Source organism: Marmota monax, unplaced genomic scaffold (assembly GCF_021218885.2).
Source record: "Marmota monax isolate L192 unplaced genomic scaffold, Marmota_monax_Labrador192_F-V1.1 WCK01_AAM20220418_F8-fsc00108, whole genome shotgun sequence".
Classification (NCBI taxonomy): domain Eukaryota; kingdom Metazoa; phylum Chordata; class Mammalia; order Rodentia; family Sciuridae; genus Marmota; species Marmota monax.
In genome coordinates this window covers 5,850,971-5,876,994 of record NW_026694593.1, presented here as the reverse complement: position 1 = coordinate 5,876,994, position 26,024 = coordinate 5,850,971, and the positions used below count along the sequence as shown (strand labels likewise).

Below are 26,024 nucleotides of genomic sequence, written 5' to 3'. Positions count from 1 at the left end.
TGCTGCCTGGGGGTGTGCCTCTTGGGAGCTCCGGGAGGTGGTTCCCGGACAGAGTGACAGCTCTGATAACCTATAGGCAGGGACATTGTTGGGGTAGAGCCAATCAGGAATCTGGTGAAAGAGCCGGCGTTAACCCGAGGACGCAGGCGCTGGCTGGAGGGAACATGGGCTGGTACCCGGGGTGGCGACGGCTCCGGCTCCCCGAGTTACCGGCCCGCAAGCTACACACGGTGCGTGAGGTATCCCGAATTCCCCAGCCTTCGGGCCACGTATTTCGGGACCGGGCCACCCTGCCCTAAAACTAGCCATCTCTTCCTCCTCAGAGGCCCGGGGAGGGTAGAGGCCCGTAGGACCTCAGCCTGAGGCCCTGTGTCACCCAGTCCTCTTCTACACCAAGGGTTAGGGCCAGGGCCACCCCAGTGCCCAGCGATGGGACCTGCTTACCCCTAACCTCTTCCCTCAGGCCTCCGTGCCTGTCCCTGCGCCCTGGTTGGTAGAACGGCTCGGTCTCTTTGAGGAGCTATGGGCTGCTCAGGTAAAGCGGTTAGCCAGCAAGGCACACAGGGAACCCCGGCCCATCACAGTGACCCTTCCTGGAGGCCAGAAGGTGGAGGCAGTGGCGTGGAGCACGACCCCTTACCAGCTAGTCCGGCGGATCAGGTATCGGGCCCGTCCTGTTCTGTCACCAAGCACGTCTGCCCTTTTCTTACTGTGCACCTGATCAGGGAAGGAAAACTGGGTCTGCGTACTTCTGTGTCATCCCCATTGAGACAGCCTTTCCTGAGTTTTTTGTTTTTATTACTGTCTTTTGTACTGCGAGATTGAACCCAGGGGCGCTTACCACTTAGCCACATCCCCAGCCCTTTTAATTTTTTAATTTGAGACAGGGTCTCAAATTGCTTAGGGCCTGGCTAGATTGCTGAGGTTGGACTGGGACTTGTGATTCTCCTGCCTCACCCTCCTAAGTGGCTGGAATTACAGGCATGGGCCACCATAGGCAGCTCCTAAGAAATTTTATCTGCATTAGTTTGAGAGTTTCTGCCCTTACTCTGTTATCTGCTGGGGATGTAGCTCAGTAGTAGAGCACTTAGCATTCATGAGGCAAGATAGGTTTCATTGCTCTACAAACTCATTTCCCCTTTGTAGATTGAGAGCTGCCAAGAGATTAGCTCCTCCTTCCCCTGTAGATTGTAACCTGGGCTTTTCTTCATCCCCATTCTCCACTGCTGAAGTTTAACACTAGCAGATACAGCAGTGGCTGCGCAAGTGAATGGAGAACCTTATGATCTGGAGCGACCCTTGGAGACAGATTGTGATCTCAGATTTCTGACCTTTGATTCTCCAGAAGGGAAAGCGGTAAGTTTCTTCCATATGGTGAGTACAGTGCTTAGCAAAATAAGAGGCAATTAAGTAGGAGACTCTAACACTTGTTTTGCCTCATTTTCTCCATTTGCAATTGGGATGGAGACTTGTCAGACTCTATTAACTGCCTGATTTTTTTGGTACCAGGGATTGAACCCAGGAGTGTCTAACCACTGAACCACATCTTCAGCCCATGTTATTTTTTATGTTGAGACAGGGTCTCGCTAAGTTGCTCAGGACCTCACTAAGTTATTGAATTTCGCTTTCAACTTGTGATCTTCCTACCTCATCCTCCCATGTGGCTTGGATTTCAGGCATGTGCCACTACACCTGGTTTTGATGAAAGTTTTTACTTGGTCTTAGTCTATTAAGCAAACATCACTTGTGCTAGCAAAAGGAAGAAATAATAAGTTGAAAAGCAGAATTATAATAGGCCTGTTCAACCTCCTTAACTCTTGAACACATACATTGTAAGTCATCCATGGTATACAGTTCTAATATGGCTTTCACAACTGAGTAAACAGCCTGGTCCCCTCCCACTTTGTTCTCTTCATGTCAGCTCAGAAAACATAGACCTTGTCAATGATCCAGAAAAATGTGGTTCTTATGTCATCTTTGTATGGACAGTGACCAAATCCTAGAAATGTAGCTGCATTGCACTAGATTCCTGAGCTTGAAAAAAGTAGAACCAAAAGACCAAACAAGGCTGGAATGTAGTTCAGTGGTAGAATGCTTGCCGAGCTGCATGCACAAGGCCCTGGATTCAGTCCCCAGCTCCAAAAAAGAAGACTGACTGGCTTCCTGCTTCTATACTGTAGGACTGGGAAGCACCAAGGATTTAGGAGTGGAGTTGTGGCTTCTGTGTACTGAAAAAAATAAAGGATATTGGCTTTCTGCTTTTCTTTTTTTTCTTTATTTATTTTCTAACTTGTTAGTATTTAGTGGTCACCTCCAAAGTCAGTTCTCCATTTTGTGATATTTATTCTTAAATGAACCATATTGATTTTCCTATCAGCTTCTCTGAGGAAAGGATCAAAGATCTAGGGGTTAAGAGAAATTTATGAACTCACGAATTCTTTTCTTATAAACCTAGGTATTCTGGCACTCTAGCACCCATGTCCTGGGGGCAGCAGCTGAACAATTTCTAGGTGCTATTCTATGCCGAGGTCCAAGTACACAATGTGGCTTTTACCATGATTTCTTCCTGGGAAAAGAGCGGTAAGTTCCACAAGGAAGAATGATTCTGGAATGGTTTCTAAAACCTCAGGAGTGTTCAGTTTGGAAGAGAAATCTGGGTGAGGGCCTCTCAAGTCCTCAACTGTGATACTGGCATCAACATCACCATTAGGTCACATCCCTCTTCATTTAAGTCTGCTTAAAACTTACCTCCTGTAGTCTTCATGAATTCTTCAAATTTTACTTCATCTCCTTATTACTATTGTCCTAATTTTGCCCTTCCAGAGTCCCTACACTTAAATTTTATTTATTTATTTATTTATTTATTAGTACTAAGGATTGAAAAGGGGTACTTTATCACAAAGCTACCTCCCCAACCTCATTTATTTACTTATACGTACATACATACTAGGGATTGAACCCAGGGATGCTTAACTACTGAGTCATATCCCCATCCCTTTTTATTTTTTATTTTGGGACAGGGTCTCACTGATTTGCTTATTAGGGCCTGGCTAAATTGCTGAAGCTGGCTTTGAACTTCTGATCCTCCTGCCTCAGCCTTATGAGCTGCTGGGATTATAGGTAATGCCTAGCTCCCTATGTCTAGCTCAACTTAAATTTTTTTTTTTTTTTCAATTTTTTTTAGTTTTCGGCGGACATAACATCTTTGTTTGTATGTGGTGCTGAGGATCGAACCCAGGCCGCACGCACGCCAGGCGAGCACGCTACCACTTGAGCCACATCCCCAGCCCTCAACTTAAATTTAAGCATAGAAATTTTCTTCCATTGTGGCTCAAGTGGTAGCGCGCTGACCTGGCATGCGCAGGTCACTGGGTTCAATCCTCAACACCACATAAAAATAAAATAAAAATATTAAAAAAAAAATACACCATATTTATTTTAAAAAAGAAAGAAAAAGAAATTTTCTTCCAAAATTAACCTTGGGCTGGGGGTATACAGCCCAGTGGTAGAGTGCTTGCCTAACATGCACAAGGCCCTGGGTTTGATCACCAGCATCACAGTGGGTAGAGGAGCTGTACCTTATTTCCTATTTATTTTTTTCTTGTTTGTCTGTTTTTGCCCATAATTCTAGGTTTTTTGTTTTTTGGGATTTTTTTGTTATTGTTGTTTTTTGGTACCAGGGATTGAACTCAGGGGCACTTAACCACTGAACCACATCCCCAACCTTTTCTGTATTTTATTTAGAGACAGGGTCTCACTGAGTTGGTTAGGGTCTTGCTAAATTGCTAAGGCTGGCTTTGAACTCACAATCCTTCTGCTTCAGCCTTTCAAGCCACTGGGATTACAGGCATGTGCCACCACACCCATCTTAGATTCTTTTTTCTTTGAAGAGCAAAATTTTACCCCCTGGCCAACTGGTGTGTCATCCAGGTGATGCATCTTAGAGGAAGCAAGCCAACCAACTCTCCTCTTTACAGGACAGTGCGGGGCACAGATCTGCCTGTTTTGGAGAGGATTTGCCAGGAGATTACAGCTGCTGCACAACCCTTCCGGAGACTGGAGGCTTCCCAGGATCAGCTTCGTCAGCTCTTCAAGGTGGGGTAATAAAGCATATTTTTAGGAGGAAGCCTGAGGCTTGAGGGAATGGGTAGCTCTTTCCCAGGACGTCTTTGTGGGAATAAAGACTCTGCATTACTCTTCCCTTCTGCCTCCTTCTAGGATAACCCCTTTAAGCTTCATCTGATTGAGGAGAAAGTGACTGGCCCAACAGCAACAGTGTATGGGTGAGTGCTGTCAAATTAAAGAAAACAGGGAGAGGGCTGGGACGGAGGTGGGTAGAGTGCTTGCCTAGCTGGCATGTCCAAGGCTCTCAGTTTGATCCCTAGCATGTTTTTTAAAAAAAAAAAAAAAGAAGAAGAAGAGAAAACAGAGCAAGGTGGGGAAGTAGTGAAGAAGGTCAGAAATAGGATAAGGGAAGGAAGATAAAAGATGATATATTACTCCTGGAAGAGAAATGGGAAGAAGAATTGACTTTTATCTGCCATTGCTCTGTCTGTGGAATAGTTCCTTCCTCTTCATTTTTTTCAGTCAACTAATGGCCATGAAAAGGAGAAAATTAGGCACTTTAGAATCTGGAAAGCACTAACTGGCTTCTTTCTCCCAGGTGTGGCATGTTGGTTGATCTTTGCCAGGGGCCCCACCTTCGGCACACTGGACAGATTGGAAAACTGAAGCTGCTAACGGTCAGTTGTGAAGGTATAGTTAGGTTGAGATTCCTGTTTTCACAGGAGTGAGCAAGAGAATGTAAAGATGATCTTCTTTCCTAGCCTCTTCTCTGTTCTTGTGGCTAAGGAGGGAACCCAGAAGGAGAAAGATTCTTAGTCCCTGCACTCAAAAATCTCCTGGTTTGATGGCAGATTCTGCATATCCTGCCAGAGCCCAGAAACCAATTCAATGCCCCCTTCTCCAATCCCCAGGACTGGGGATTGAATCCAAGGGTACTCTACCCCTGAAGAGCATCCCTAGCCCTTTTTATTTTGAGATAGGGTCTCAGTAAGTTGCCCAGCTGGCATTGAACTTACAATCCTCCTGCCTCAGCTTCCTGAGTTAGCTGGGATTATAGGCATGTGCCACTATACCTAGCCAGAAGTCAATTTAAATTTGAGCCAGGTACGGTGGTGCATGCCTGTAATTCCAGCAGCTACAAGGCTGAGGCAGTTCAATTTCAAGACTAGCCTTGACAATTTAACAAGACCCTACCTTAAAATAGAAAAATCCTCACTGAGCTGGGTGGTATAATGCTTCTGGGTTCGATCCCCAATACTGAAAAAAATAAAATCCTGATCTGGGGCTGGGGCTCAGAGGTAGAGCACTCGCCTAGCATACGTGAGGCACTGGGTTCGATCCTCAGCACCACATAAAGTAAAATAAAGACATTGTGTCCACCTATAACTAAAAAATAAATAATTTAAAAAAAAATAATAAAAAAAATAAAATCCTTAGTCTGACATCAATGTTAAGGAAGATGGAGCAGGAGAGTGAGCAGGCTAGACGGGGAAGAAGCCTGAAGAGAGAGGGTGCATGGGCCAGGAGGATGGATGATTACCATTTGACAGGCACAGGGAAAATAACCTCAGACCTTCTATGAAAATGTTGTTCCTGGACGAGGCAAGTTGCTAGAGCAGGGAGCAAAGGGACAGGCAGAAATACAGAACAAAAGCCCCGCATTGAAAACTTAGCCCTTTGCATTACTCTTCACTCTGCCTCTAATGAGATGTGTGGCTTTGGGTAAGCCTCCTTACCCATTTCCCTGTCTACAAAATGAGGCTATTCCAGTACTATGGGTAAATTAATATCATAGAAACAATGAAAGTGAACAGACACAGGAGAAAGTATATGAGGAAATGTGCTATAAAATGTAGCATGTTTCAAGCTGGGCACAGTGGTGCCCATAATCCCAGTGGCTGGGGAAGCTGAGACAGGAGGATCATGAGTTCAAAGCCAGCCTCAGTAACAGTGAGGTGCTAAGCAATTTAGTGAGACCTTGTCTCTAAGTAAAATACACAATAGGGCTGGGGATGTGGCTCAGTTTTTGAGTGCCCCTGAGTTCAATCCCCAGTACCCCGCTAAAAAAGAAGGATGTTTCAGGGCTGAAGATGTAGATCAGTGGTGGAGTGCTTGCCTAGCATGCATGAAGCCTTCAGTTCTGTCCCCAGTATTAGGGGAGAAAAGTAGGCTCTGATAGTATCTTTAAAGAAAAGAGCAAGCCAGGCATGGTGGCACACACCTATAATCCCAGCTGCTTAGGAGGCTGAGGCAGGAAGATTGTGAGTTCAAAGCCAGCCTCAGCAACTTAGCAAGGCCCTAAGCAACTTAGTGAGACCGTGTCTCAAAAATAAAAAGGCTGGGGCTGTAGCTCAGTGGTAGAGTGCTTTTGTTTGATCCTCAGCACCACATAAAAATGAACAAATAAAAATAAAGTTATTGGAGCTGGAGTTGTGGCTTAGTGGTAGAGTGCTTGCCTAGCATGCACAAGGCACTGGGTTTGATCCTCAGCATCCCATAAATGTAAAATAAAGATATTATGTCCACCTAGAACTAAAAAATAAATATTTTTTAAAAATAAATAAAGTTATTAAAGATAAATAAATAAATGAAAAGTATGGGGATGTGGTTCAGTGATTAAATGCTCCTGGATTGAGCTCCTAGTACTAAAAAAAGAAAGAAAGAAAGAATTTCACTTGACAGTAATAGATTGGAGTATGAAAGGTTGATTACTTTTCTAACAGGGGATAGACAGACGGACATTTGACTGGAATTTAGTTACTCCCCTATGCAGTTACTGACTGGAAGAGGAAGGAATTAAGCACATGGGTAATGGTTGGGCAGTGAGAATGGGGAGAAAAAGTAGTGCCTGATAAGGTCAGATTTGACAAGAACGTGTGCAGGAATCAAGTCAGCCAAGGCTGTGAATGTGGCCAGGGAGTCAAGAGGATGGAGGGGCCACCCTGCCGTTGATGATGGTAGAAAAGGTGATGAGGGAGATGAGGTGGGATCGTTGTCAAAGGACATAGCTGTGACGTTGACACTGAGAGTATCATGAGGCTTAAAAGAGGTAGGTGCACTCTGTCCTCATCGTACACACCCCTTTCTTTGTGTGGTGCTTGGAATTGAGCACAGGGCCTCACTGTGCTAGCCAAGTGCTCTATCACTGAACTGTTTCCAACTCTTTTTCAGTTTTTATTTTGAGTCAGGGTCTTGCTAAGTTATCTTAAGGTATACTTGAACTTGTAATACTTCTGCCTTAGTCTCCAGAGTCCCTAGGATTGTAGGTGTGCATAACATAATCCTAGCAACTCCAGAGGCAAAGTGCCCCTGGGTTCCATCCCCAGTACTGAGGGGGGAAAAAAGGCTTGTGTCATCTTGCCTGGCCTCATCTTGCCTTTGATTTCCTCTGTCCTCCTACAGAACTCATCATCCTTGTGGAGGACTTCAGGGGCTCCAGAAGCACTGCAGAGAGTATCAGGGATTTCCTTCCCTACAGCAGAGTTGCTGAGGGCCTGGGAAGCACAGAAGGAGGAAGCGGAGTTGCGGGACCACAGACGTGTTGGAAAGGTACCAACCTTTTTTTTTTGGTATTGGGTATTGAACCCAGGAGTGGTATTACCCCTGAGGTATATCTCCAGTCTTTTATTTTGAGACAAAGTCTCTCTAAATTGCTGAGGGCCACACTAAGTTGCCGAGGCTGGCTTCCAACTTGAGATCCTTCTGCCTCAGCCTCCCAGGTCACTGGGATTACAAGCCTGCACCACCACACCCATACAGGATCCAGATTGCAGAAACAGGATAGAGTCTGCTGGGTTTCTGTTCTCGCTTCTAAAAGGCTCAGAGGTCACTCCAGTTGAACTGGGCTGACTGGGCTGCACGAAATAACCACACAAGAGACACAAATACCTTTCTCTTTGGGGTTGCTGTGACAGCTCCTCTGACCTTAAGGGTCCGCAGGAAGAGAGAGTGAGAGCACACACTGACCCCTTTTATTGAGGAGAAGCTATTCAAATGAGGCAAGGGGTCAGGTTTCAGGGGGCTGAGTCTATCTTCATGAAGTCCACTGTCAGCAGGTTGACTGACACCTGGGTAGGCCACACCCAAGGGCACAGTAAGAGAAGGGGACACACACAAGGCACTTCCATGGAAGATTCTATCCTAAACAGGGCAAGGGGTTAGATTACAAAGGAGCAGGTGAGCATAGCTTCACCCATGGGGCTGTAGCAAGACACACCCATGCACGAGACACCGACCCTCGCACCCAAGAAGGGTGGGGAAAGCTCTGCCACATTTCTGTGACCGAGCGCCTCAGCACCCAGCCTGGGAGTGTGACTTAGTCATGCGTAAGGTTGGTCTCCCACAGAGTCAGTCAAACAAACTGAACTACTCTGCCGGTTGTTTCCTGTGGTTCTAAAGCCCTCCCTTCTCCTTTGTAACAATTACCTGTTCTGTCCCCAGGAACAGGAGCTCTTCTTCTTCCATGAACTGAGCCCTGGGAGCTGTTTCTTCCTGCCGCGAGGGACAAGGGTGTATAATGCGCTGGTGGCTTTTATCAGAGTAAGGGGAACCAAAGTTCAGGGAATACCAGGGAGGGTTGGGGAAGAAGCCAAGATATTTGAGTTTTAAAAGAGGGATCAGGCAGGGAGCATGGTGCACATCCATAATCCCAGTGACTCAGGAGGTTGAGGCAGGAGGTTTACAAGTTTCAGGCCAGTCTCAGCAAAAGGTTGGGAATAAAATTCAGTGAAAGTACCCTTGTGTTCAATCCCCAGTACCAAAAAAAAAAAAATGGGATCAGAAGCATAAACATAAATATTATAAAGTGCTACAAACCTTTAGCAAGGTGCTGTAGTTGTAGGTGTGCAGTAGGGGAGCATGCACACCGTACGTGGGACATGGTATTTAATAGCTTGTGGCTACCAGCTAGAATGATCTGAGAGCCCAGGAATATCAACCAAGTCCTTCCCTGCCTCTCCTTTCACAGTTACACTGACCTCCCATGTCTGTACCCTCCTGTCCAGGCTGAGTACGCCCGCCGTGGTTTCTCAGAGGTGAAAACCCCCACAATGTTTTCTACGAAACTCTGGGAACAGTCAGGGCACTGGGAGCATTATAGGGAAGACATGTTTGCTCTGAAGCCCCCAGGCTCTGACAGGTCCACCAGCTCCCAGAGGGACGGCTCTGCCAAGCATCCCACAAATACATTCGCCCTCAAGCCCATGAACTGCCCTGCACACTGGTAAGCTGGGAGCCAGGAGGCCTGGGTCATTCCCCTCTCACCCCCGCCCCTGGGCTGGGGTTATAACTGCTAAATGTAAAGTCATAGAAAGCACCTTGGAATGAGTACTAAGACATCTAATTTGAATCTTGATGTGAAATTGAAAAAATTGTTCTACCTCTTGGGTCTTGGTCTCCTTAAAAGTAACATCAAGGCTGTACCCGTCACAAACAGAAGCACAGTAAATGATGCCTGTTACTAAGTGACAGAAATTCACTTTTGAATCAGGATGGCTCAGACAGGACTTAGTGAAAGCACATGCCAAGGTGGAGAAGGTGGTAGTTGATGATGCAGAAAAAATAAGCAGATTAAGGCCAGGAGGAGCAGTCTTCAAGGGCTAGTTCTCCCTGTAGCCCTGACCCCCTCCCCACCCCAATCTCAGCTTGATATTCGCCCATCGGCCCAGATCCTGGCGAGAGCTGCCCATGCGACTGGCTGACTTTGGAGCCCTGCACCGAGCCGAGGCCTCTGGCAGTCTGGGGGGACTGACCCGGCTATGGCGCTTCCAACAGGATGACGCTCACATCTTCTGTGCACCAGATCAGGTAGCCCTTCCTGAGCTCCACCAAAGGGTCTTTTGAATCATCTTTCATTCTCCGACCTCCAACATCCCATTCTTTCAGTTGCCCTCTAGATATACTACAAGTTGCCTACCTGTCGTCCCCAGCTTTCTTCTGCTATCTATGTCTTTGCCCCTGTTTTCCCCAAACTACCATCACCCCAGATCACCAACTGGCACACAGCTCACCCATTCAGTCTCTTTTTTTTTTTTTAAATAAATTTTTAGTTGTAGATGGACACAATACCTTTATTTTATTTATTTTTATGTGGTGCTGAGGATCAAACCCAGTGTCCCACACATGCCAGGCAGGCGCTGTACCACTGAGCCCCAGCCCCACAGCTCACCCATTCTTATTTCCTACCTCTAGCTGGAAACAGAGATCCGAAGCTGTCTTGATTTCCTCCGCTCTGTCTATGCTGTTCTTGGCTTCTCCTTCCGCCTGGCACTGTCCACCCGGCCATCCGGCTTCCTTGGAGAACCTTGCCTTTGGGATCAGGCTGAGCAGGTGAGCAGCAGATAGGGAAGCGGAGACAGATGGATCACTCTCCAGTGGAAAGGGAGGGAATACGACAACCAAGGTCCTCAGATAGAGGAATATGCTGAGGATGTCATTAGTTGGACTGGAGGTGTGTCTTGCTCAGATGAAGTGAAGTCTCAGATGATGTTTTCTTTTCTTGTCGCATGCCCTCTAAAGGTCCTTCAACAGGCCTTGGAGGATTTTGGAGAACCCTGGGACCTCAACCCTGGAGATGGTGCCTTCTATGGACCTAAGGTAAACTAGGGATTCTGCTTAGAATTTTACTTATTCAAATTTTGGTTTGTTTTTTAAAAATATTTAGTGACACAAAGAAATATTTTTAAACTTAACGTAGGATGTAAAGAAGAGCAGTACAAGCCGGGCCTAGTGGTACACGCCTATAATCCCAGGGGCTCAAGTAGCTGAGGCAGGAGGATTGCTAGTCCAAAGCCAGCCTCAGCAGCTTAGCAAAGCCCTAAGCAACTCAGCAAGATCCTGTCTCTAAATAAAATGCAAGAAAAGGGGCTGGGAATGTGGCTCAGTTGTTAAGCACCCCTGGGTTCAATCCCTGATACCAAAAAAAAAGCAGTACATTTCTTGCTTCCATGGAACTTAGCAGAGTTGTGAAAGATAAATAGGAGACGTCAACACCATGGATCAGTGCTGTGTAGCTATTAAGGGGGCACAACAGGGGGGTTATAATGGCTCAGGGGACAGGAAAGGCTTCCTGAAGGGGTCACTCTCCAGTCTAAATGTATTTATAGACAAAGTAAAGATCTGTTTCTGGCCCAGGCACCATGGTACATACCTGAAATCCCAACAACTTGGGAGGATGAGGCAGGAGGATCACAAGTTTGAGGCCAGTCTTGCCAACAGACCCTGACCAAAAATAAAAAGGTCAGGGGATACAGCTTAGTGGTAAAGCATCCCTGGGTTCAGTCCTCCCCTCACCCCTGACCAAACCCCCGCCCCCGCCAAAGAAATGTTTCTGGAGGAACAGTGTACGTAGAGACCAGAGCTAGGGATGAGAACTCATGGCAAGTTGGAAAAAAAGCCAGGCGTGGTGGCGCACACCTGTAACCCAGCAACTTGGGAGACAGAAGCAGGAGGATCACAAGTTCAAAGCCAGCCTCAGCAACTTAATGAGGCCCTAAACAACTTACTAGGCCCTGCATCAAGATAGAAAGGACTGGGGATGTAAAGTGCCCCTGGGTTCAGTCACTGGTATGAAGGAAGGAAGTGGGGAGGGGAGAGAAGAGAGGAAGAAAAAAATACATAAATGTAAAGAAAGAAAATCAGTGGAAAAAATAATATAAATGTTGCCTAAATTCAGTAAAAAGGCTGTTAGGAGTTCAGTGCAGGGGCCTGGAATGTGGCCTATAGTCCTAGCTACTCAGGAAGCTGAGGCAAGAGAGTCACTTCAGCCTGGGAATATGAAGCCAACCTGGGGACACAACCCTACCTCAAAAACAAAACAAAACCACCGCACACATGCACAGAGGACTGGAGATGTAGCTCAGAGAGACAGCACTCCCCTGGCATGCCTACAGCCCCTGGGTTCAGTTCCCAGCACTGCAAAGGAACAAGCAAAAAAAAACAGACAAAAATGCAAAAGGCTATTAGGTGCTCCTTTTGGTTTTGTTTTGCAGTACTGGGGACTGAACCCAGGACTGTTCATATAAGGCGAACACTCTACTATTTAAGGTACATCCTTAGCCCTTTTGATATTTATTTTCAGACAGGGTCTCACTAAGTTTCTTTATTTTTCAGGGGCTGGGGGGGGGGGGCGGTTACCAGGAATTAAATTCAAGTGCACTCAACCACTGAGCCACATCCCAGCACTATTTTGTATTTTATTTAGAAACAGGGTCTCACTGAGTTGCTTAGGGCCTCGACATTGCTGAGGCTGAATTTGAACTCGAGATCTTCCTGCCCCAGTCTTCTGAGCTGCTGGGTTACAGGCATGCACCACTGCACCTAGCTCACTAACCCTCTAAGGCTAGCCTCACACTTTCAGTCCTCCTGCTCAGTCTCACAAGTAGTGGCGATTATAGGTGTGTGCTGCCATACCTGGTGGCTATTAGATTTTGAAGGACTGTTTTCCAGTGGGGATGGAGTCAGACAGAAGTGAATGAGTGAACATAATTCTTTCAAGAATTTTGGTTCTTTTAAAGGCAGAAAGGGATCTGAATAGTCAAAAATTTTTATGAAGGGAGAGATTTGAGAATGTTTAAGTGCTGTGATGAGAAGGGGACTTGTTTATGGGGTGTCAAAGTAAACAAAGTGAATTATTATAAGAAAAAAGATTGCAGAAGAGGGAAGTAGAAAATTCCTGGGGAGGCTTGAGGTGGGATCAGGAGCCCTGTGCAGAAGAGACCACCTTGCCAGTGTGCCCAGGGCAAGAGGAAAGGCTGGGGATAGATGCAAGGAGGTGTATGTGTGGTGAAAGAAGTTGAGTTATTTTCCTATCCCACAGTATCAGTTGTCTGAATTCTTCATGAGATAGACGCAGAATCATTTCCTGAGATGGGAGTGGAAGAGAGGAGAATTGTTAGTGAGGGGGTTGAAGATATGAAGAGAAAGGGGACACAAAAACTATAGTATGAGCCGGGCACAGTGGCACACACCTGTAATTCCAGCAGCTCAGGAGGCTGAAGCAGGAAGATCCAAAGTTCAAAATGAACCTCAGCAACTTTGTAAGACTCTAGGCAACTTAGTGAGACTGTCTCAAAATTTAAAAAAAAAAAAAAAAAAAAAATTTACAAAGGGCTGGAGATATAGCTCAGTGGTAAAGCACTTCTGGGTTCAATCCCCAGTACAAAAAAAAAGAAAAAACCTAATATGAACTATGCAGCTAAATAAAATCTTTTTAGTGTTTATTAGCTACTGTGGGATGTGCTGGTATTGTTCAGTAACATACATACTATTATTTTTTAAAATATTACTCCTTAGTACAACTATTATAAATTCTTTAAACTCTTAGTATTATTTTAAAAATAAAATAATAGTATGTATGTTGAACCCCAGGCCTCAAGCATGCTAGGTAAGCACTTTACCTCTGAGCTACATTCCTGCCCTTTTTTTATTTTATTTTATTTTTGAGATAGGATCTTGCTAAATTGATGAGACTGTCCTCAAATTTGCAATCCTTCTGTCTCCACCTCCCAAGTGACTGGGATTATAGGCATGTTCCACTGCACCTGGCTCATTTTTATGTCCCAAATGTTTTGTCTAGCACAGGATATTTATTTAGCAGCTCAAAAAATAGTAAATGAAAATACTAAATAATAATGAAAATGTTTTATTGATTGATTTCATTAATAAAACAAGGCAATAAAATATCTGTTACTTTAAAAAGTTCAGAAAGGTTAAACAGTGTGCTCAAGGCTAGAGATAATAGTTTATTTATTTATTTTTTTAATATTTATTTATTTATTTTTCGGTGGACACAACATCTTTGCTTGTACGTGGTGCTGAGGATCGAACCCGGGCCGCACGCATGCCAGGCGAGCGCGCTACCACTTGAGCCACATCCCCAACCCCATTTTTTTTTTTTTTTAATTTTTTAAATATATTTTTTAGTTGTCAATGGACCTTTTATTTTATTTATATGCAGTGCTAGGGACCGAACTCAGGGACTCACACATGCCAAGCAAGCGCTCTACCACTGAGCCACTACTCCAGCCCCGAGATAATAGTTTAAAAGAGACAGAGAAGCCAGGCCTGATAGCGCACTCCTGTAATCCCAACAGCTACAGAGGATGAGGCAGGAGGATCGTGAGTTCAAAGCCAGCCTTGGCAATAGCAAGGCATTAAGCAACTCAGTGAGACCCTGTCTCTAAATAAATTTAAACACAAAATAGGGCTGGGGGTGTGGCTCAGTGGTCCAGTGCCCCTGAGTTCAATCCCCAGTCCCCCAAAAAAGAGAGAGGAAAAAAAGCTTGAAAATCTCTGAGCACAACAGGATAGCCAAAGAATTGCTGGCAGCAGCAAGGGACCAATTGAGTCCTGAAACTGTGACTTCCATGGTGGCATTAATCTCTGCTTTTGCATCTGTGTGTTCTGTGACAAGTTGGCAGCACAGAGCATTTCTATTGCAGAGTCAAGGCAATGGGAGGTTAAGATGGTGCCATGATGGCATTTTGCCACATGGAAGTAACAGAAGAACAATGAATCGTACAAGGAACTAAAAAACTGTTACAGCTGCATGGGGAAAGAAACAGAAGGACTCTGGATGGGGAGAATAAAGAGGAATAAAGGAACTGAAGAGTTGAAGAGCCAGTAGTAGTAGTAATTGTCAGAGTAGGTATTGGAGGCCCTGCAGGGTTGCCCATGCCTGCAGTCTGAAGTGGCTACTCACTAGGCTCAGGCAAGAGCACCACACATTTGAGGCCATCCTGGGCAATTGAGTGAGACCCTCTCTCAAAATAAACTAAAAGGTTAGGAATGTAGGTTGGTAGTAAAGTACTTGGCTAGCATGCCACCCTGGATATAGTCCCCAGTACCACACCACATACACACACAGAAAAAAACAGAGTGGGTGTGTGGGCACTGTTCAGAAGCATAGCCACTGGGGTCGGGAGAGGGGCACTGAGGACCAATAGTTAGCTGTAGTGTGCATGGGGCTGCAGGTCTCTGTGAGGAGGAACCCAGAGGAGCTAGGGTGTGGATAAGAGCATCATTAATGGGAGAGAGCCACTTTGCCATAGTGAGATGGAGTACCGTAGAGAGGGGGATTACAGTGGATGACGTGATTCTCCAAATAGCCCTGACATGTGTAGGTGGGAGAGCACATGGTGCAGGTAATGGAAGATACTGCTTCTGCTTTCTCTCATGTCCTCCTGTCCATCTCCTACAGATCGATGTGCACCTCCATGACGCCCTGGGTCGGCCCCATCAGTGTGGAACAATTCAGCTTGACTTCCAGCTGCCCCTGAGATTCAACCTCCAGTACAAGGGGTACAAAAGCTTTTCCCATCCCCCTTTCCCTTGACAGCCGATGGTGAGCAAGCAACTCCCACTCCTATTTTCACCCTAGAAACTGAATCAGACCTCCACATCTTCCCCTGCTAGGACTGTGCACCTAGAAGGTGATCTTATGTGCATAGTTTGTGATACTTTCACTCTTTTTCCTTCCAAGGCAGGCGGGGGCCCTGGAGCGGCCAGTCCTCATTCACAGAGCAGTGCTTGGTTCTGTGGAAAGGCTGTTGGGAGTGCTGGCAGAAAGCTGTGGGGGAAAATGGTGAGCTATCTGATGCTGGCCTTCACGACAGGGAGTTTATATTCCAGCTCCTGTCTCACTTCATGTCCCAGATCTGCTTCCTGCAGCTACACTTCTGGCCAGAGCCGAAATAAATACTTTGCCACCCTGTTTCCTCCCATCCAGGCCACTGTGGCTGTCCCCATTCCAGGTAGTGGTCATCCCTGTGGGAACGGAGCAAGAGGAATATGCCAGAGAGGTGAGGAGTTGGACTCAAGGAAGGGGCAGAAAGGGACAGTAGGGAGTCTGGTGCCAGCACTGGGTACGAAGAGGCTACACCAGCTAGTGGGAAGGGCACAGCCCTTAGAGCCACCAGACTGCACCTGAGTGGCAGCTCTCCTTTATGCTCTAAATTCTCTCCAAAAAGTAAAACCTGCTTTGTGCTCTCTGTATGTATAATGTATATTAGAATAAACAAATAACTTACTGTTTGAGACCTGCTGGGCATGGTGATACACACCTATGATCCCAGTGACCTGGGAAGCTGAGGCAAGATGAGGCAGGAGGACTGAAAGTTCAAGGTCAGCCTAGGTAACTTAGCAAGATCCTGCCTGAAAATAAAAAATCAAAATGAACATCTGGGGTTGTAGTTCAGTGGTGAGGTGTACACAAATGGATCTTGGGTAAAGCTGGTTTTATTTTTCCTTTCTAAAGAGAATCGAGAATATGGGTGGTCCCTACCAGAGGTGAGGGCGAGCAGCAGGCAAAGTCCAGGGGATAATGGAGGGCTTTCTCCAGTGAGAGTCGACACAGATGCTGTGGGTTGGGGATGGAGAGGAGGCCTCAGTATAGCAATGAGATGAGGAAAAAGATAATTTTTGTTATGGGGAGCACTGAGGCAGGGGATGAGGGATAGGAAGTGGGGCAGACCAAGGAAGAAGGATGTTTGACTGTCCTAGCTCCTCAGTCTTCCATTGAATTTATTTCTTGTCACCAAACATGTGTCCCAGATTCAACAGAATCTGCAGGCTGCAGGCCTTGTCAGCGACCTGGATGCTGATTCTGGAGTGACTCTCAGCCGGAGAGTGCGCCGGGCTCAGCTCGCCCACTACAATTTCCAGTTTGGTAAGAGAGAGGCAGCCCAGAACTTCGGAGCTGGGTCTCTCATTCTTCTTTAAGTTCCTTTACCCTGTGCCTCCTCACAGCCACTTCTGTCCCTCAGAACAGTTTTCCTCTTATTAACCCCACCCTAGAGGGGTTCTTTGGGATTAATTAACAAAGGAAATATCAAAGAGAAAGGGGACCGGAAGGGTTAGTGAGGCATTAATTAATTAGCCTTGTTTATTCTGCACATGAATGGAGTCAGCCCTAAGGATTAAGGAGAAAGCCTTAAGGAGAAAAGTCTAGCACTGCCTTGCTCTCTTCACTCTCCACAGTTCAGAGCTCTTGAAGATAAGGAACAGAAATTCCTCCACCTGATTCTCTAGTTTGGCATACGCCCCTCACCTACCAGCACCTGGAGCAAGCCACCCCACAGTCCATGGACTTGCAAACACATGTGTCCCAGTCCTGCTGTCTTCCCCTTCCTCTACCTCCGCCTCCCACCCCACTGCTTGCCCCACATTTCTCAGTCCCACATACCATTTCTCTGTGTCTAGTTCTTGGTCTGTTTGGCTCTCTCTGGCTGACTCTAGTATCTCTGACCCTGGGGCTCCTGACCAGAAATGATAATAATGTTCCAGGCTCCGCATTCCTTATCTTCTCAGGATGAGCAGTGAACTGGAGAGAAGGCACAGCTAAATATATTCTTTAAACCATATCTAGACTCTGCTTCCACCCTTCCTAAAGATTTAAGTCTGCAAAGTTTCTGCAAAGCAAAAGGAAATATCCCATGTCGGTGACTTTATCCTGAGATTCCCAAACCTCCCTTCCTCTTCCTGCAGTGGTTGGCCAGCAAGAGCAGAGTAAGAGAACAGTGAACATACGGACTCGCAGTAATCGCCGACTTGGGGAGTGGGACTTGACCAAGGCTGTGCAACGGCTGCTGGAGCTACAGAATACCAGGGTCCCCAATGCTGAGGAAATCTTCTGAGCTTTGTTCATACATGAGACAGAGACCTGCAAGAGCCGTCAGCCTCCCTGATAAACCCGAGCCCTACTAACAGCCTGGAATTGCATGTGTCTGCTCTCCTGAAAAGACTTGGGGGCTGGGGAGGCAGTTCAGTGGCAGAGCACTTGCCTAGCAAGCATGAGGTACTGGGTTCTATTCCCAGCAATGCAAAAAGAGACTTGGTTTGGGGACCCCGCAGCGGGAGGGAAGATATGGTATTTGAATGTGAGGAGAATGAAATGGAAAAAATAAACTTGAAGCTGCTATATTTGTGTCTGATCTCTGACTCCTGAAAGGAGGACAAAAGGGAGTTCCACACTGGCTGGGAATGGGAGCTCGGGAGGCTGAGCAGGAGAATCACAAGTTCAAAGCCCCAGCCTCAACAACTTAGGGTCTCACTATCTCAAAAGGGCTGCTGGGCACACGCCTGTAATCCTAGCAGCTCAGGAGGCTGAGGAAGGAGGATAATGAGTTCAAAGCCAGCCTCAGCAAAAAGCAATGCGCTGAGCAACTCAGTGAGACCCTGTCTCTAAATAAATAACAAAAAAGGGCTGGGGATGTGGCTCAGTGGTCGGGTGCCCCTGAGTTCAATCCATGGGAGTTCCACTTTGTTACCCTTGCCCAGAGTTGGGGACAACTCTCAGTGGTAGGGAGCTACCTTAGGCAGCTATCCTGTTCCCAATGTTAGTTCCTTAGTGCCCTGGTTCCCTAGACCCAGTTCCATAGGTTGTCAGGTCCCTGTTCCGCAGGAGGCAGCATGCAGACATAAAAGTGAGGCATGAACTAAGGGCCCAGATGTCTGCTGCTCCGAGATCTGAACGGGTTTCTCTTAGGGTCCTAGGATTACTTCCTCCCATCACCTTCATTCTTCTCAGTCCTCTGAGGAGGCTTCAGGATGAGTTTGGGAGGAGTGGCTGCTAAAGGAGGAGCAGCTGCACTGAGTCATGGCAGGAAGCTGAAGGGGGCGGGAGATAACAACAGGCAACATATAAAAGGGAGCCAGAGTTGGCCCTGAAGTTCACAATAGCAGTAGCAGCAGCCGGAGCAGCAGGGTTCCTGCAGCAGAGCCCTTCCTTCACATCCAGGTCTGCCTGAGACAACCCAGCTTTTAGGTGGCCGGTGACCAGTCCTTGTTCCAGGATGGGGACCATGGCCAGAGTAGCCTTGGTCTTGGCCTATTTGGCTGTCGCCTCTGCCACTTCTGAGGGAGGTGAGTAGGGGTGGGGTCAGCACTAGAGAAGGGCTCTGGCTAGGCAGCTCATCACCAGCAGGATGACTTGGCCTCCCTCTTCTGAGCAGGCCCAAGGTTGGCCTGGCCAACTGGACCTTTTAACCAGGGAGGCAGGGGCAGACAGAGAGGAGTTCCTAGAGGTTACTGCTAAGAAATAAAATTGGATTCAAGTAGGCAACTGAGCGGGTAAGTGGATTCACAGAGGGAAGGGAACTCAGCCTGGGGAGGAGGTATGTGGTGGAGGGACTCCCTCCGAGGCAGGTGAAGCAGGGAAAGGGGCCCCCAGGCTGCTCAAAACCGGTTTGCTGACCCAGAGAGCCTTGCCTGACTCACTGTCTGGTTAGAGGAAGAGTTAAGGGGTTGTCCACTCAGTCTCACCCACTGCTGGGCATAAACACACTCTGCTTTGATGCCTCAACGAAACGGAACTCTGGAGGGAAACTGCCGAGAGGGGCAAGAGAGCTAGTGTGTAAAGCCCTACTCGCTATCATCCCTCCCAGTTCCTAACTTCTTTTTTTTCTGCACATCAGTCACCAGAGATTCCCTTCTCTATGCCTGTCCCATCCTGCAGGTCCTAAATTTGAGACCTAAATTGAGGAGGAGCTGAGACTAGCTAAAGTGAGGCACTTACTCTCCTGGCTGGAGTTCCTTCTCAGGAGGCCTAAAGAGGGTTAAAGGGCCTGGCATAGGAGATTGGTGGAGGAGGTGGGCAGGTGAGGGCTCAACCAGCTCAGGTTCGGCTTCTTCCTCTAAAGTCAGAGGGGCACCACAGCAGAGCAGCTACAGGAAGGGCAGCCACAACCCCTGAGGTAGAGACACTGACAGGAGAAATCAGAACCTCCCTCCCAACCTTCAGACTCAGTCTCTGAGCCAGGCAGAATATCCAGGCTTTCTCAGAACCCTGTCAATAATATCCAGGTGTTTGTGGGGGTGATGAGGGGACATGGGACAAGTATATTATAGAGGTAATTGCCACGTCTTGTCATCTTCCTACACTCTTGACTTCCACAGTCTCCCCATTCCTTGCTCAGAGCCAGAAAGGGCCCCTTAAAACCACCGCCGATTTCCTCTCTCCAGGTCACGAGGCTCCAGGGCAGAAGGAGCTGAGATCAGAGTACCTTCAGGAAGGTAAGAGTTCGGGGACCAGGTGTGGTGGCCCTCTTCTGTAATCCCAGCACCTAGGGAACCTGAGTCAGGAGAATCACAAATTCAAGGCCAGCCTCTGCAATTTATCAGGATCCTGCCTCTTTTTTAAAGAGGTAGGGGTATGACTCAGGGGCTGAGTGCCCTTAAATTCAATCCACACTGTGCAAGCAAAGAAAGAAGTTTAGAAGAGCAACTATGGAACTGAGAGTCCAGGAGGAGCAGGGGGACTCAGAGTTTCTCCTCTTGTCTCTAGCTGGCTACGCAGCACCTCCCTCCCCACCACAGGCCCGAGGCTTCCCCGTGTATCACCTTGACCCTTCCCAGCATGACCTTCCTTTTGAGGGACAGAGGGAAGGTAAGGCCCCACGTGCCCTTCTTAGTTACCCCCTCAAGTCTCTAATCTGAGATGCTCTGGCTCTCAACACGGGAAGGAGGGAAGCAGCTCCACCCCTCTCCCCACTGGCTAGCAGGGGTGAGCTGCTCATACACTCCTCCTTCTATAGTACAGTCCCCTCCCTCTCCAGAAGCCATACCTGTCCAAGAAGAGCTGCCCCCTCCCCACCTCTCTAATGGAAAGAAAGGTGAGTGCTTGCCCACTTTCCTACCTCCCACTAAGATCTTGCTGACGTTGGTCTGCAGTCCTCCCTCCCCTCTGTCTTGCAGTGGATCCGCCTCTTCCTCCGGAAGCCATCCCCCTCCAAGAAGAGTTGCCCCCTCCCCACCCCCGTACTGAACAGAAGGAAAGTAAGCAACTCCCTCTGCACACACCACCTTCACCTAGCCTTACCCTAGAGCAAGGGCCTTGAAGGCACACAAAACAGGCACTGCCATTTCCCATTTAAGTAACCTGGCATGACTCAATTACCAAGCTTTAGTTTCTTCATGTATAAAACTGAGGAAATAATACCTGTTTGATAGTTATGATTAAATGACACAAAAATAGCATTTATTTTCACTTCTCTACTGCGTTCCTCTTTATGAATGGGGGCTAGCCAGGTGCCTATCTTCTACAAATGCCCATCCCAATGTGATATTTGCTTATACATCTCCTTCTACCCCAGTAGACCCACCTTTCCCATACCAGAAGGAGATTTTCCATTCCCAGCAGAGAGAGGGTGAGTGACAGCATCTGTCTGTCCATACCCTTGCATGACTACTCAGGACTCCAGGGAGAGGAGCAGGGAAACAGCACAGGGAGCAGAAACGTGGGAGGAAGGGACAACTCTGAGGGTGACACTTTTCATGCTTCAATTCTTTTTTCCTTTCAGTCAGTCAATCCGAAGGTAAGAACCACAGATTAATTTCTTCATTTTCCCTTACCCTCCTAACCCTTTCTCCTTAACCCCCAGTTCTTTCAATCCTCCCAGTTCACTCAGCCTTTGTCAGTTCCTCCCATCCTCTCTCTTCCCCCTCTGTTCCCCATTCTAGAAAAGCCAGCTCCCCCCATGCGCCAGGATCCCCCAGAGCCTCACTCTTGGAATCCAGCCCAGCACTGCCAACAGGGCCGGTTCCGGGGGGGCTGGGGATACCGGCTGGATGGCTTCCCCCCTGGGCGGCCTTCTCCAGACAATCTGAACCAGATCTGTCTTCCTGAACGTCAACATGTGGTGTACGGCCCCTGGAACCTGCCACAGTCTGGCTACTCCCACCTCAGTCGCCAGGGTGAGACCCTCAATTTGCTGGAGACTGGATACTCCCGCTGCTGTCGCTGCCGCAGCCACACCAACCGCCTGGACTGTGCAAGGCTTGTGGTAAGATGCTGGGGGTGTCCGTAAGCCCCCAGACAGCATGTGTGTGTTTTAAGGGGTAGACACCTAGGCCTGGGAATGGAGGAACCTCAGGTCCCGTTGCTGGCCCTACCTTGGACCTCTCCAGTAGGAAAGGTAGAGGGCAGCCACTGCTGTTTTCTTCTCCACCTGTCCGGGGTCCTTTCCTGCAGCCTGGGAGGAAGGCAAGGAATATGGACAATGAGTTACTGGGCCTGACCCACCTTCTCACTCTAGTGGGAGGATGCAATGACCCGGTTCTGTGAGGCCGAGTTCTCAGTCAAGACCCGACCCCACTGGTGCTGCAGACAGCAAGGGGAGGCTCGATACTCCTGCTTCCAGGAGGCAGCTCCCCAGCCACACTACCAGCTCCGGGCCTGCCCCACCCACCAGCCTGGTATTTCCTTGGGCCTGGAGCTGCCTTTTCCCCCTGGGATGCCCACATTGGACAATTTCAAGAATGTCTGCCACCTGAGACGCTTCCGCTCCGTGCCACGCAACCTCCCAGCCACTGATCCCATCCAAAGGCAGCTACATGCTCTGACTCAGCTGGAAATGGAGTTCCAGCGCTGCTGCCGCCAGGAAAACAACCTTACCTGTGTATGGAAGGCCGTAAGTGGGCATCCCAGGCCCCTGAGAGCCTGTCTGCATCTCCGACCTCTGCATCCAACGGTCCATCCATGTACTCCCTGTTGTGAGCACGTCCACGTTCGTCTGCTTGTGACTGTCCGTCCACCCGTTGTGTCCATCATCTGAATCTGTGCATCTTGAGCCTTTATATTACGTCCTGGTCTCATCTAACCATGACCCCCCCACACGTCCACCTGTCTGCCACCCGTCCATCCAGCTCTGACCTCACCTGATCACCTACTGATCACATACTGTTCCAGCTCGTCTCCCGTGGCCAACGCAACCTCCTCTGTGCTTCCTCCCTTCCACCTTCCCAGCCCACCCATCCATAGCTGTCTCCTCGCCCACTGGCTCTTTGCCCTCCCTTTGACCCCTTGGGTTGGAGTCCCTCATTTCAGAACTGGGGGTGATAAGGGGAGTAGATGGTGAGGAGAGAAGGGACCAAGTGTCCAAGCTTCTGACTTCTCTCTCTGGCCCACAGTGGGAGGATACCCTGGATGGGTACTGTGAAAAGGAGCAGGCTACAAAGACCCACCACCACTCCTGTTGCCACTACCCTCCTAGCCCTGCCCGTGATGAGTGCTTTGCCCATCAAGCTCCCTATCCCAACTATGACAGGGACATTTTGACCCTTGACCTCGGCCGAGTCACTCCCAACCTCATGGGCCATCTCTGTGGAAACCGAAGAGTTCTTACCAAGCAGTGAGTCTTGCTCAGATCTTCCCCAGTACTCCTCCCTTCCTTCTGGTGTGCCCTTTGAGGAAGGGAAAAAAAAAATAGTCTCCCTGTACCGCTCGGGTGCCAAGAGACGCCCAGAGATCCTGATCCCTGCCTCTTTCACACCAACATAGTAAACAGATTCCTGGGCTAATCCAGAACATGACTGCCCGCTGCTGTAACCTGCCATTTCCGGAACAGGCCTGCTGTGCTGAAGAGGAGGTAAGTGTGTGAGGAAGGGGTCACAGTCTCCAGAGGAATGCAGGAGAGGGGGAGGAGGGGGCTATAACTGCAGGCTGCCCCTTTTTCTTTAGTACCTCAAATCAGCCCACAGAAACAATGAGGACTTGAGGAAGAGGTCTTTTTTTCCTTGGTTCTAGAGTCTTCATTCCTGATCTGGTCTGCTCCCCACTCCTAAGTTCCTATTATGCCTTCTCTGGGCGTCAGAGCTTCCTGGCATTTACAGATGTGCACATCTGTCAGCCACAAGGAATCCAGCTGTGCAAGGCAGGCATGCACTATCTCTGGGTTCCAGGAAGGGATCCCAGGGGTGAGCAGTACAAGCTGGCCAGAGGAGGACTTTGGGCACCCAAGTAGCCACACTGGATCTCTGACATTTCCCCACCCCCATCATCTCTGCTTTTCTCCTTTTTTTAATATTTATTTTTTAGTTTTAGTTGGACACTATATCTTTGTTTTATTTTTAAGTGGTGCTGAGCATTGAACCCAGTGGCTCATGCATGCTAGGCAAGCGCTCTACCACTGAGCCACAGCCACAGCCCCTGCTTTTCTCCTTTTGTTCATCAGAAATCAGCCTTCGTGGATGATCTGTGTGGTCCCCGACGGAACTTCTGGAGAGATTCTGCCTTCTGCTGTGATCTGAGTCCTGGGGATGAACAGACCAACTGTTTCAACATCAATTATTTGAGGAATGTGGCTCTAGTGGCTGGAGACACTGGGGATGCCAGGGGTCAGGGGGAGCAGGTCCCAACAGGGGGAACAAATATCAGCCCTACCCCTGAGTCCAAGGAAGAATGAGTCACTCCAGAGCTTTAAAGGATCGGATGCAGGGAACCCCACCCTCCTTGAACATTCATTATAGTAACCACCCCTTGGATTTGGTGTCCTCATTGTCTGTAACACACAAACACACCCTCTAAGCCTGCTTGGATTTCCTTCATTGGCCCCTGAGGCCTACTGCCCTGCCCTCACTAAGGAGCAGAGGATGTTCCACAGGCTGTGGTGAGACCATAACTAAATGACTTAACTTTACTACTTGTCATTTTGAACTGATTCACACATTTTAAAGGGAGTGCAACCTTTTTTAGTTAGCTGTCCAATTTCAAGGTGAAAAAGATGCTTCATGCCTATATTTGGGTGTTTTTCTCTTGCTGTTAAAAGTTTTAGCATCATCTCCAATAATTTTATATGGGAGCCAACAGAATTTATGTTTAGTAATGTACTCCTTGAGCCTCAAAGAAAAACAAAGGAAATTGTCTAATAAAAAAATAAACACTAAAAAAAGAGTAGTTCACGTCCTTGATGAGTTCCCAAAATGCCACCACTCAGCCTGACATTTTACTTAATTTTGTGGTATTGGGAATCAAACACAGTGCCTCACAGTGAACTCTATCCCCAAACCAGCTCAGCCTTTTTTTTTCTTTTTTGTACTAGGTATTCAGCTCAGAGCCTCACCCATGGCCTCTGCCACTGAGCTACACCCTAGCCCTCAGACTGACATTTTAAAATCCCCATTTTTAATCTTTGAAGTTCATGCACTGATTTGTTCAACATCCATTTAGTGGACCCCTGTCTGTGTACTGTGAAAGAATCCCAATTAGCTAGGATTTACGGGCATGCACCACGGTGCCCCGCTGCCCTGGCGTTATTACCAGTCCATGAACCTGTTTGCGGGCATAACAACGTCGTGCTCTAGGCTGCCCCGGATGCAAGTGTGTTCCGAGCAGGACAGGACTAGGACAGGGTGAGCGTGGGCTTAGTGGCAGCAGGGTGTAGTGAGGATGGCCTCTCGAGGCGGGGTGGCCAGACCTTGTGACCACCAGGCAGAAGGATGCCTCTTGCAGAAGCATCAGGCTGGCGTCTTCCTCTCGGGTGCTGCTGAATGTGACTCAGTCGGAGGACGGACTTGGATCTGTTTCTTACAACGTCTAGCTGGCAGCGACCCCAAGCAGGAGCCCAGGAGGCCAGTTCCGAGGGTCGTGCCCATTCCCAGGGAAGTGGGGCTAGAATCCCCAGGCATACATTAGACCAGAAAAGGGGCGGTGACAGTGACTCTCAAGCCCTACGAAGCTGCCCCCAGGAAACCTGTAGCCTCAGGCTGGAGCTGAAAAAATGGCCCCTGGACCCCAGACGGCGCTGGGCCGCAGGGCGGGCCTGTGGAACCCACTGCCCAGACGCCGCGCGGCGGGACCAGATCTCCTCACCCGTCAGGGCGGGGGGCCAAGAAGGACGGTGCCGCCCCAACCTGGGCGAACTGCTCTCCAGTAGCTCCAGGCGACACCCGCCACTTCCCTTCCCTCCACAGTCTTTCGTTTTTTCACTCGTTTTCTGACCAGACGGTCTTCAGCCAGCCTGCGCCGGCAGGTCTCCCCACCTTGTCAGCACGAGAGTCAGCGAGCGGGAAACCCTTCAGCCTCCCACGCCGGCGAGATTGCGCCTGCGCGGCGTGGGGCGAGAGGCGCCTGCGCGGACGACGGGCGAGGCGCCTGCGCGGACGACGGGCGAGGCGCCTGCGCGGCTGGGAGGAGGGGCGGGGCGGGGCGAGTGCTCGGCGGGCTCCGCGGGTGTCCGCCGCCGCCT

At 48.5% G+C, this 26,024-nt stretch overlaps 2 protein-coding genes across 7 annotated transcripts; both read left to right on the top strand.

Annotated features, from left to right (window-relative positions):
* Window positions 1-104: 104 nt before the first annotated feature.
* Window positions 105-17,980, top strand: Tars2 (threonyl-tRNA synthetase 2, mitochondrial). 3 transcript variants are annotated; one of them, XM_046421699.2, is made up of 18 exons: window positions 105-230; window positions 464-660; window positions 1,233-1,356; window positions 2,456-2,580; window positions 3,978-4,095; window positions 4,219-4,283; window positions 4,664-4,742; window positions 7,468-7,614; window positions 8,506-8,604; window positions 9,069-9,286; window positions 9,708-9,870; window positions 10,255-10,392; window positions 10,582-10,659; window positions 15,263-15,363; window positions 15,545-15,646; window positions 15,791-15,863; window positions 16,615-16,729; window positions 17,548-17,980. In XM_046421699.2, exons 1-18 carry the CDS (start codon window positions 165-167, stop codon window positions 17,694-17,696), a joined length of 2,157 nt encoding a protein of 718 aa, XP_046277655.1. In that variant the 5' UTR covers window positions 105-164; the 3' UTR covers window positions 17,697-17,980. The 3 variants fall into 3 exon arrangements, with proteins under 3 accessions (XP_046277655.1, XP_046277656.1, XP_046277654.1); XM_046421698.2 differs by having other exon boundaries at window positions 142-239; XM_046421700.2 differs by lacking the exon at window positions 8,506-8,604 and having other exon boundaries at window positions 141-239.
* A 745-nt stretch (window positions 17,981-18,725) lies between these two features.
* Ecm1 (extracellular matrix protein 1) lies at window positions 18,726-24,321 on the top strand. Of its 4 annotated transcripts, none has more exons than XM_046421702.2 (12): window positions 18,726-18,924; window positions 20,023-20,073; window positions 20,345-20,446; window positions 20,616-20,672; window positions 20,755-20,835; window positions 21,153-21,206; window positions 21,360-21,374; window positions 21,520-21,842; window positions 22,095-22,469; window positions 22,969-23,189; window positions 23,339-23,426; window positions 24,012-24,321. In XM_046421702.2, the coding sequence occupies exons 1-12, from the start codon at window positions 18,855-18,857 to the stop codon at window positions 24,240-24,242; spliced, it is 1,668 nt and encodes a 555-aa protein (XP_046277658.1). In that variant the 5' UTR covers window positions 18,726-18,854; the 3' UTR covers window positions 24,243-24,321. The 4 variants fall into 4 exon arrangements, with proteins under 4 accessions (XP_046277658.1, XP_046277657.1, XP_058427980.1 ...); XM_046421701.2 differs by having other exon boundaries at window positions 20,595-20,672; XM_058571997.1 differs by lacking the exon at window positions 22,095-22,469 and having other exon boundaries at window positions 20,595-20,672.
* Window positions 24,322-26,024: the final 1,703 nt, after the last annotated feature.

Excerpts from the sequence above, each read along its gene's own strand:
- Tars2 (XM_046421698.2), top strand. The coding sequence starts at position 165 with ATGGGCTGGTACCCGGGGTGGCGACGGCTCCGGCTCCCCGAGTTACCG. Across the intron at positions 2,581-3,977 it reads TTCTTCCTGGGAAAAGAGCG|GACAGTGCGGGGCACAGATC; the intron begins GTAAGTTCCACA and ends TCCTCTTTACAG. Across the intron at positions 15,864-16,614 it reads AAGAGGAATATGCCAGAGAG|ATTCAACAGAATCTGCAGGC; the intron begins GTGAGGAGTTGG and ends CATGTGTCCCAG.
- Ecm1 (XM_046421701.2), top strand. The coding sequence starts at position 18,855 with ATGGGGACCATGGCCAGAGTAGCCTTGGTCTTGGCCTATTTGGCTGTC. Across the intron at positions 18,925-20,022 it reads CTCTGCCACTTCTGAGGGAG|GTCACGAGGCTCCAGGGCAG; the intron begins GTGAGTAGGGGT and ends TCCTCTCTCCAG. Across the intron at positions 20,673-20,754 it reads CCTCTCTAATGGAAAGAAAG|TGGATCCGCCTCTTCCTCCG; the intron begins GTGAGTGCTTGC and ends TCTGTCTTGCAG.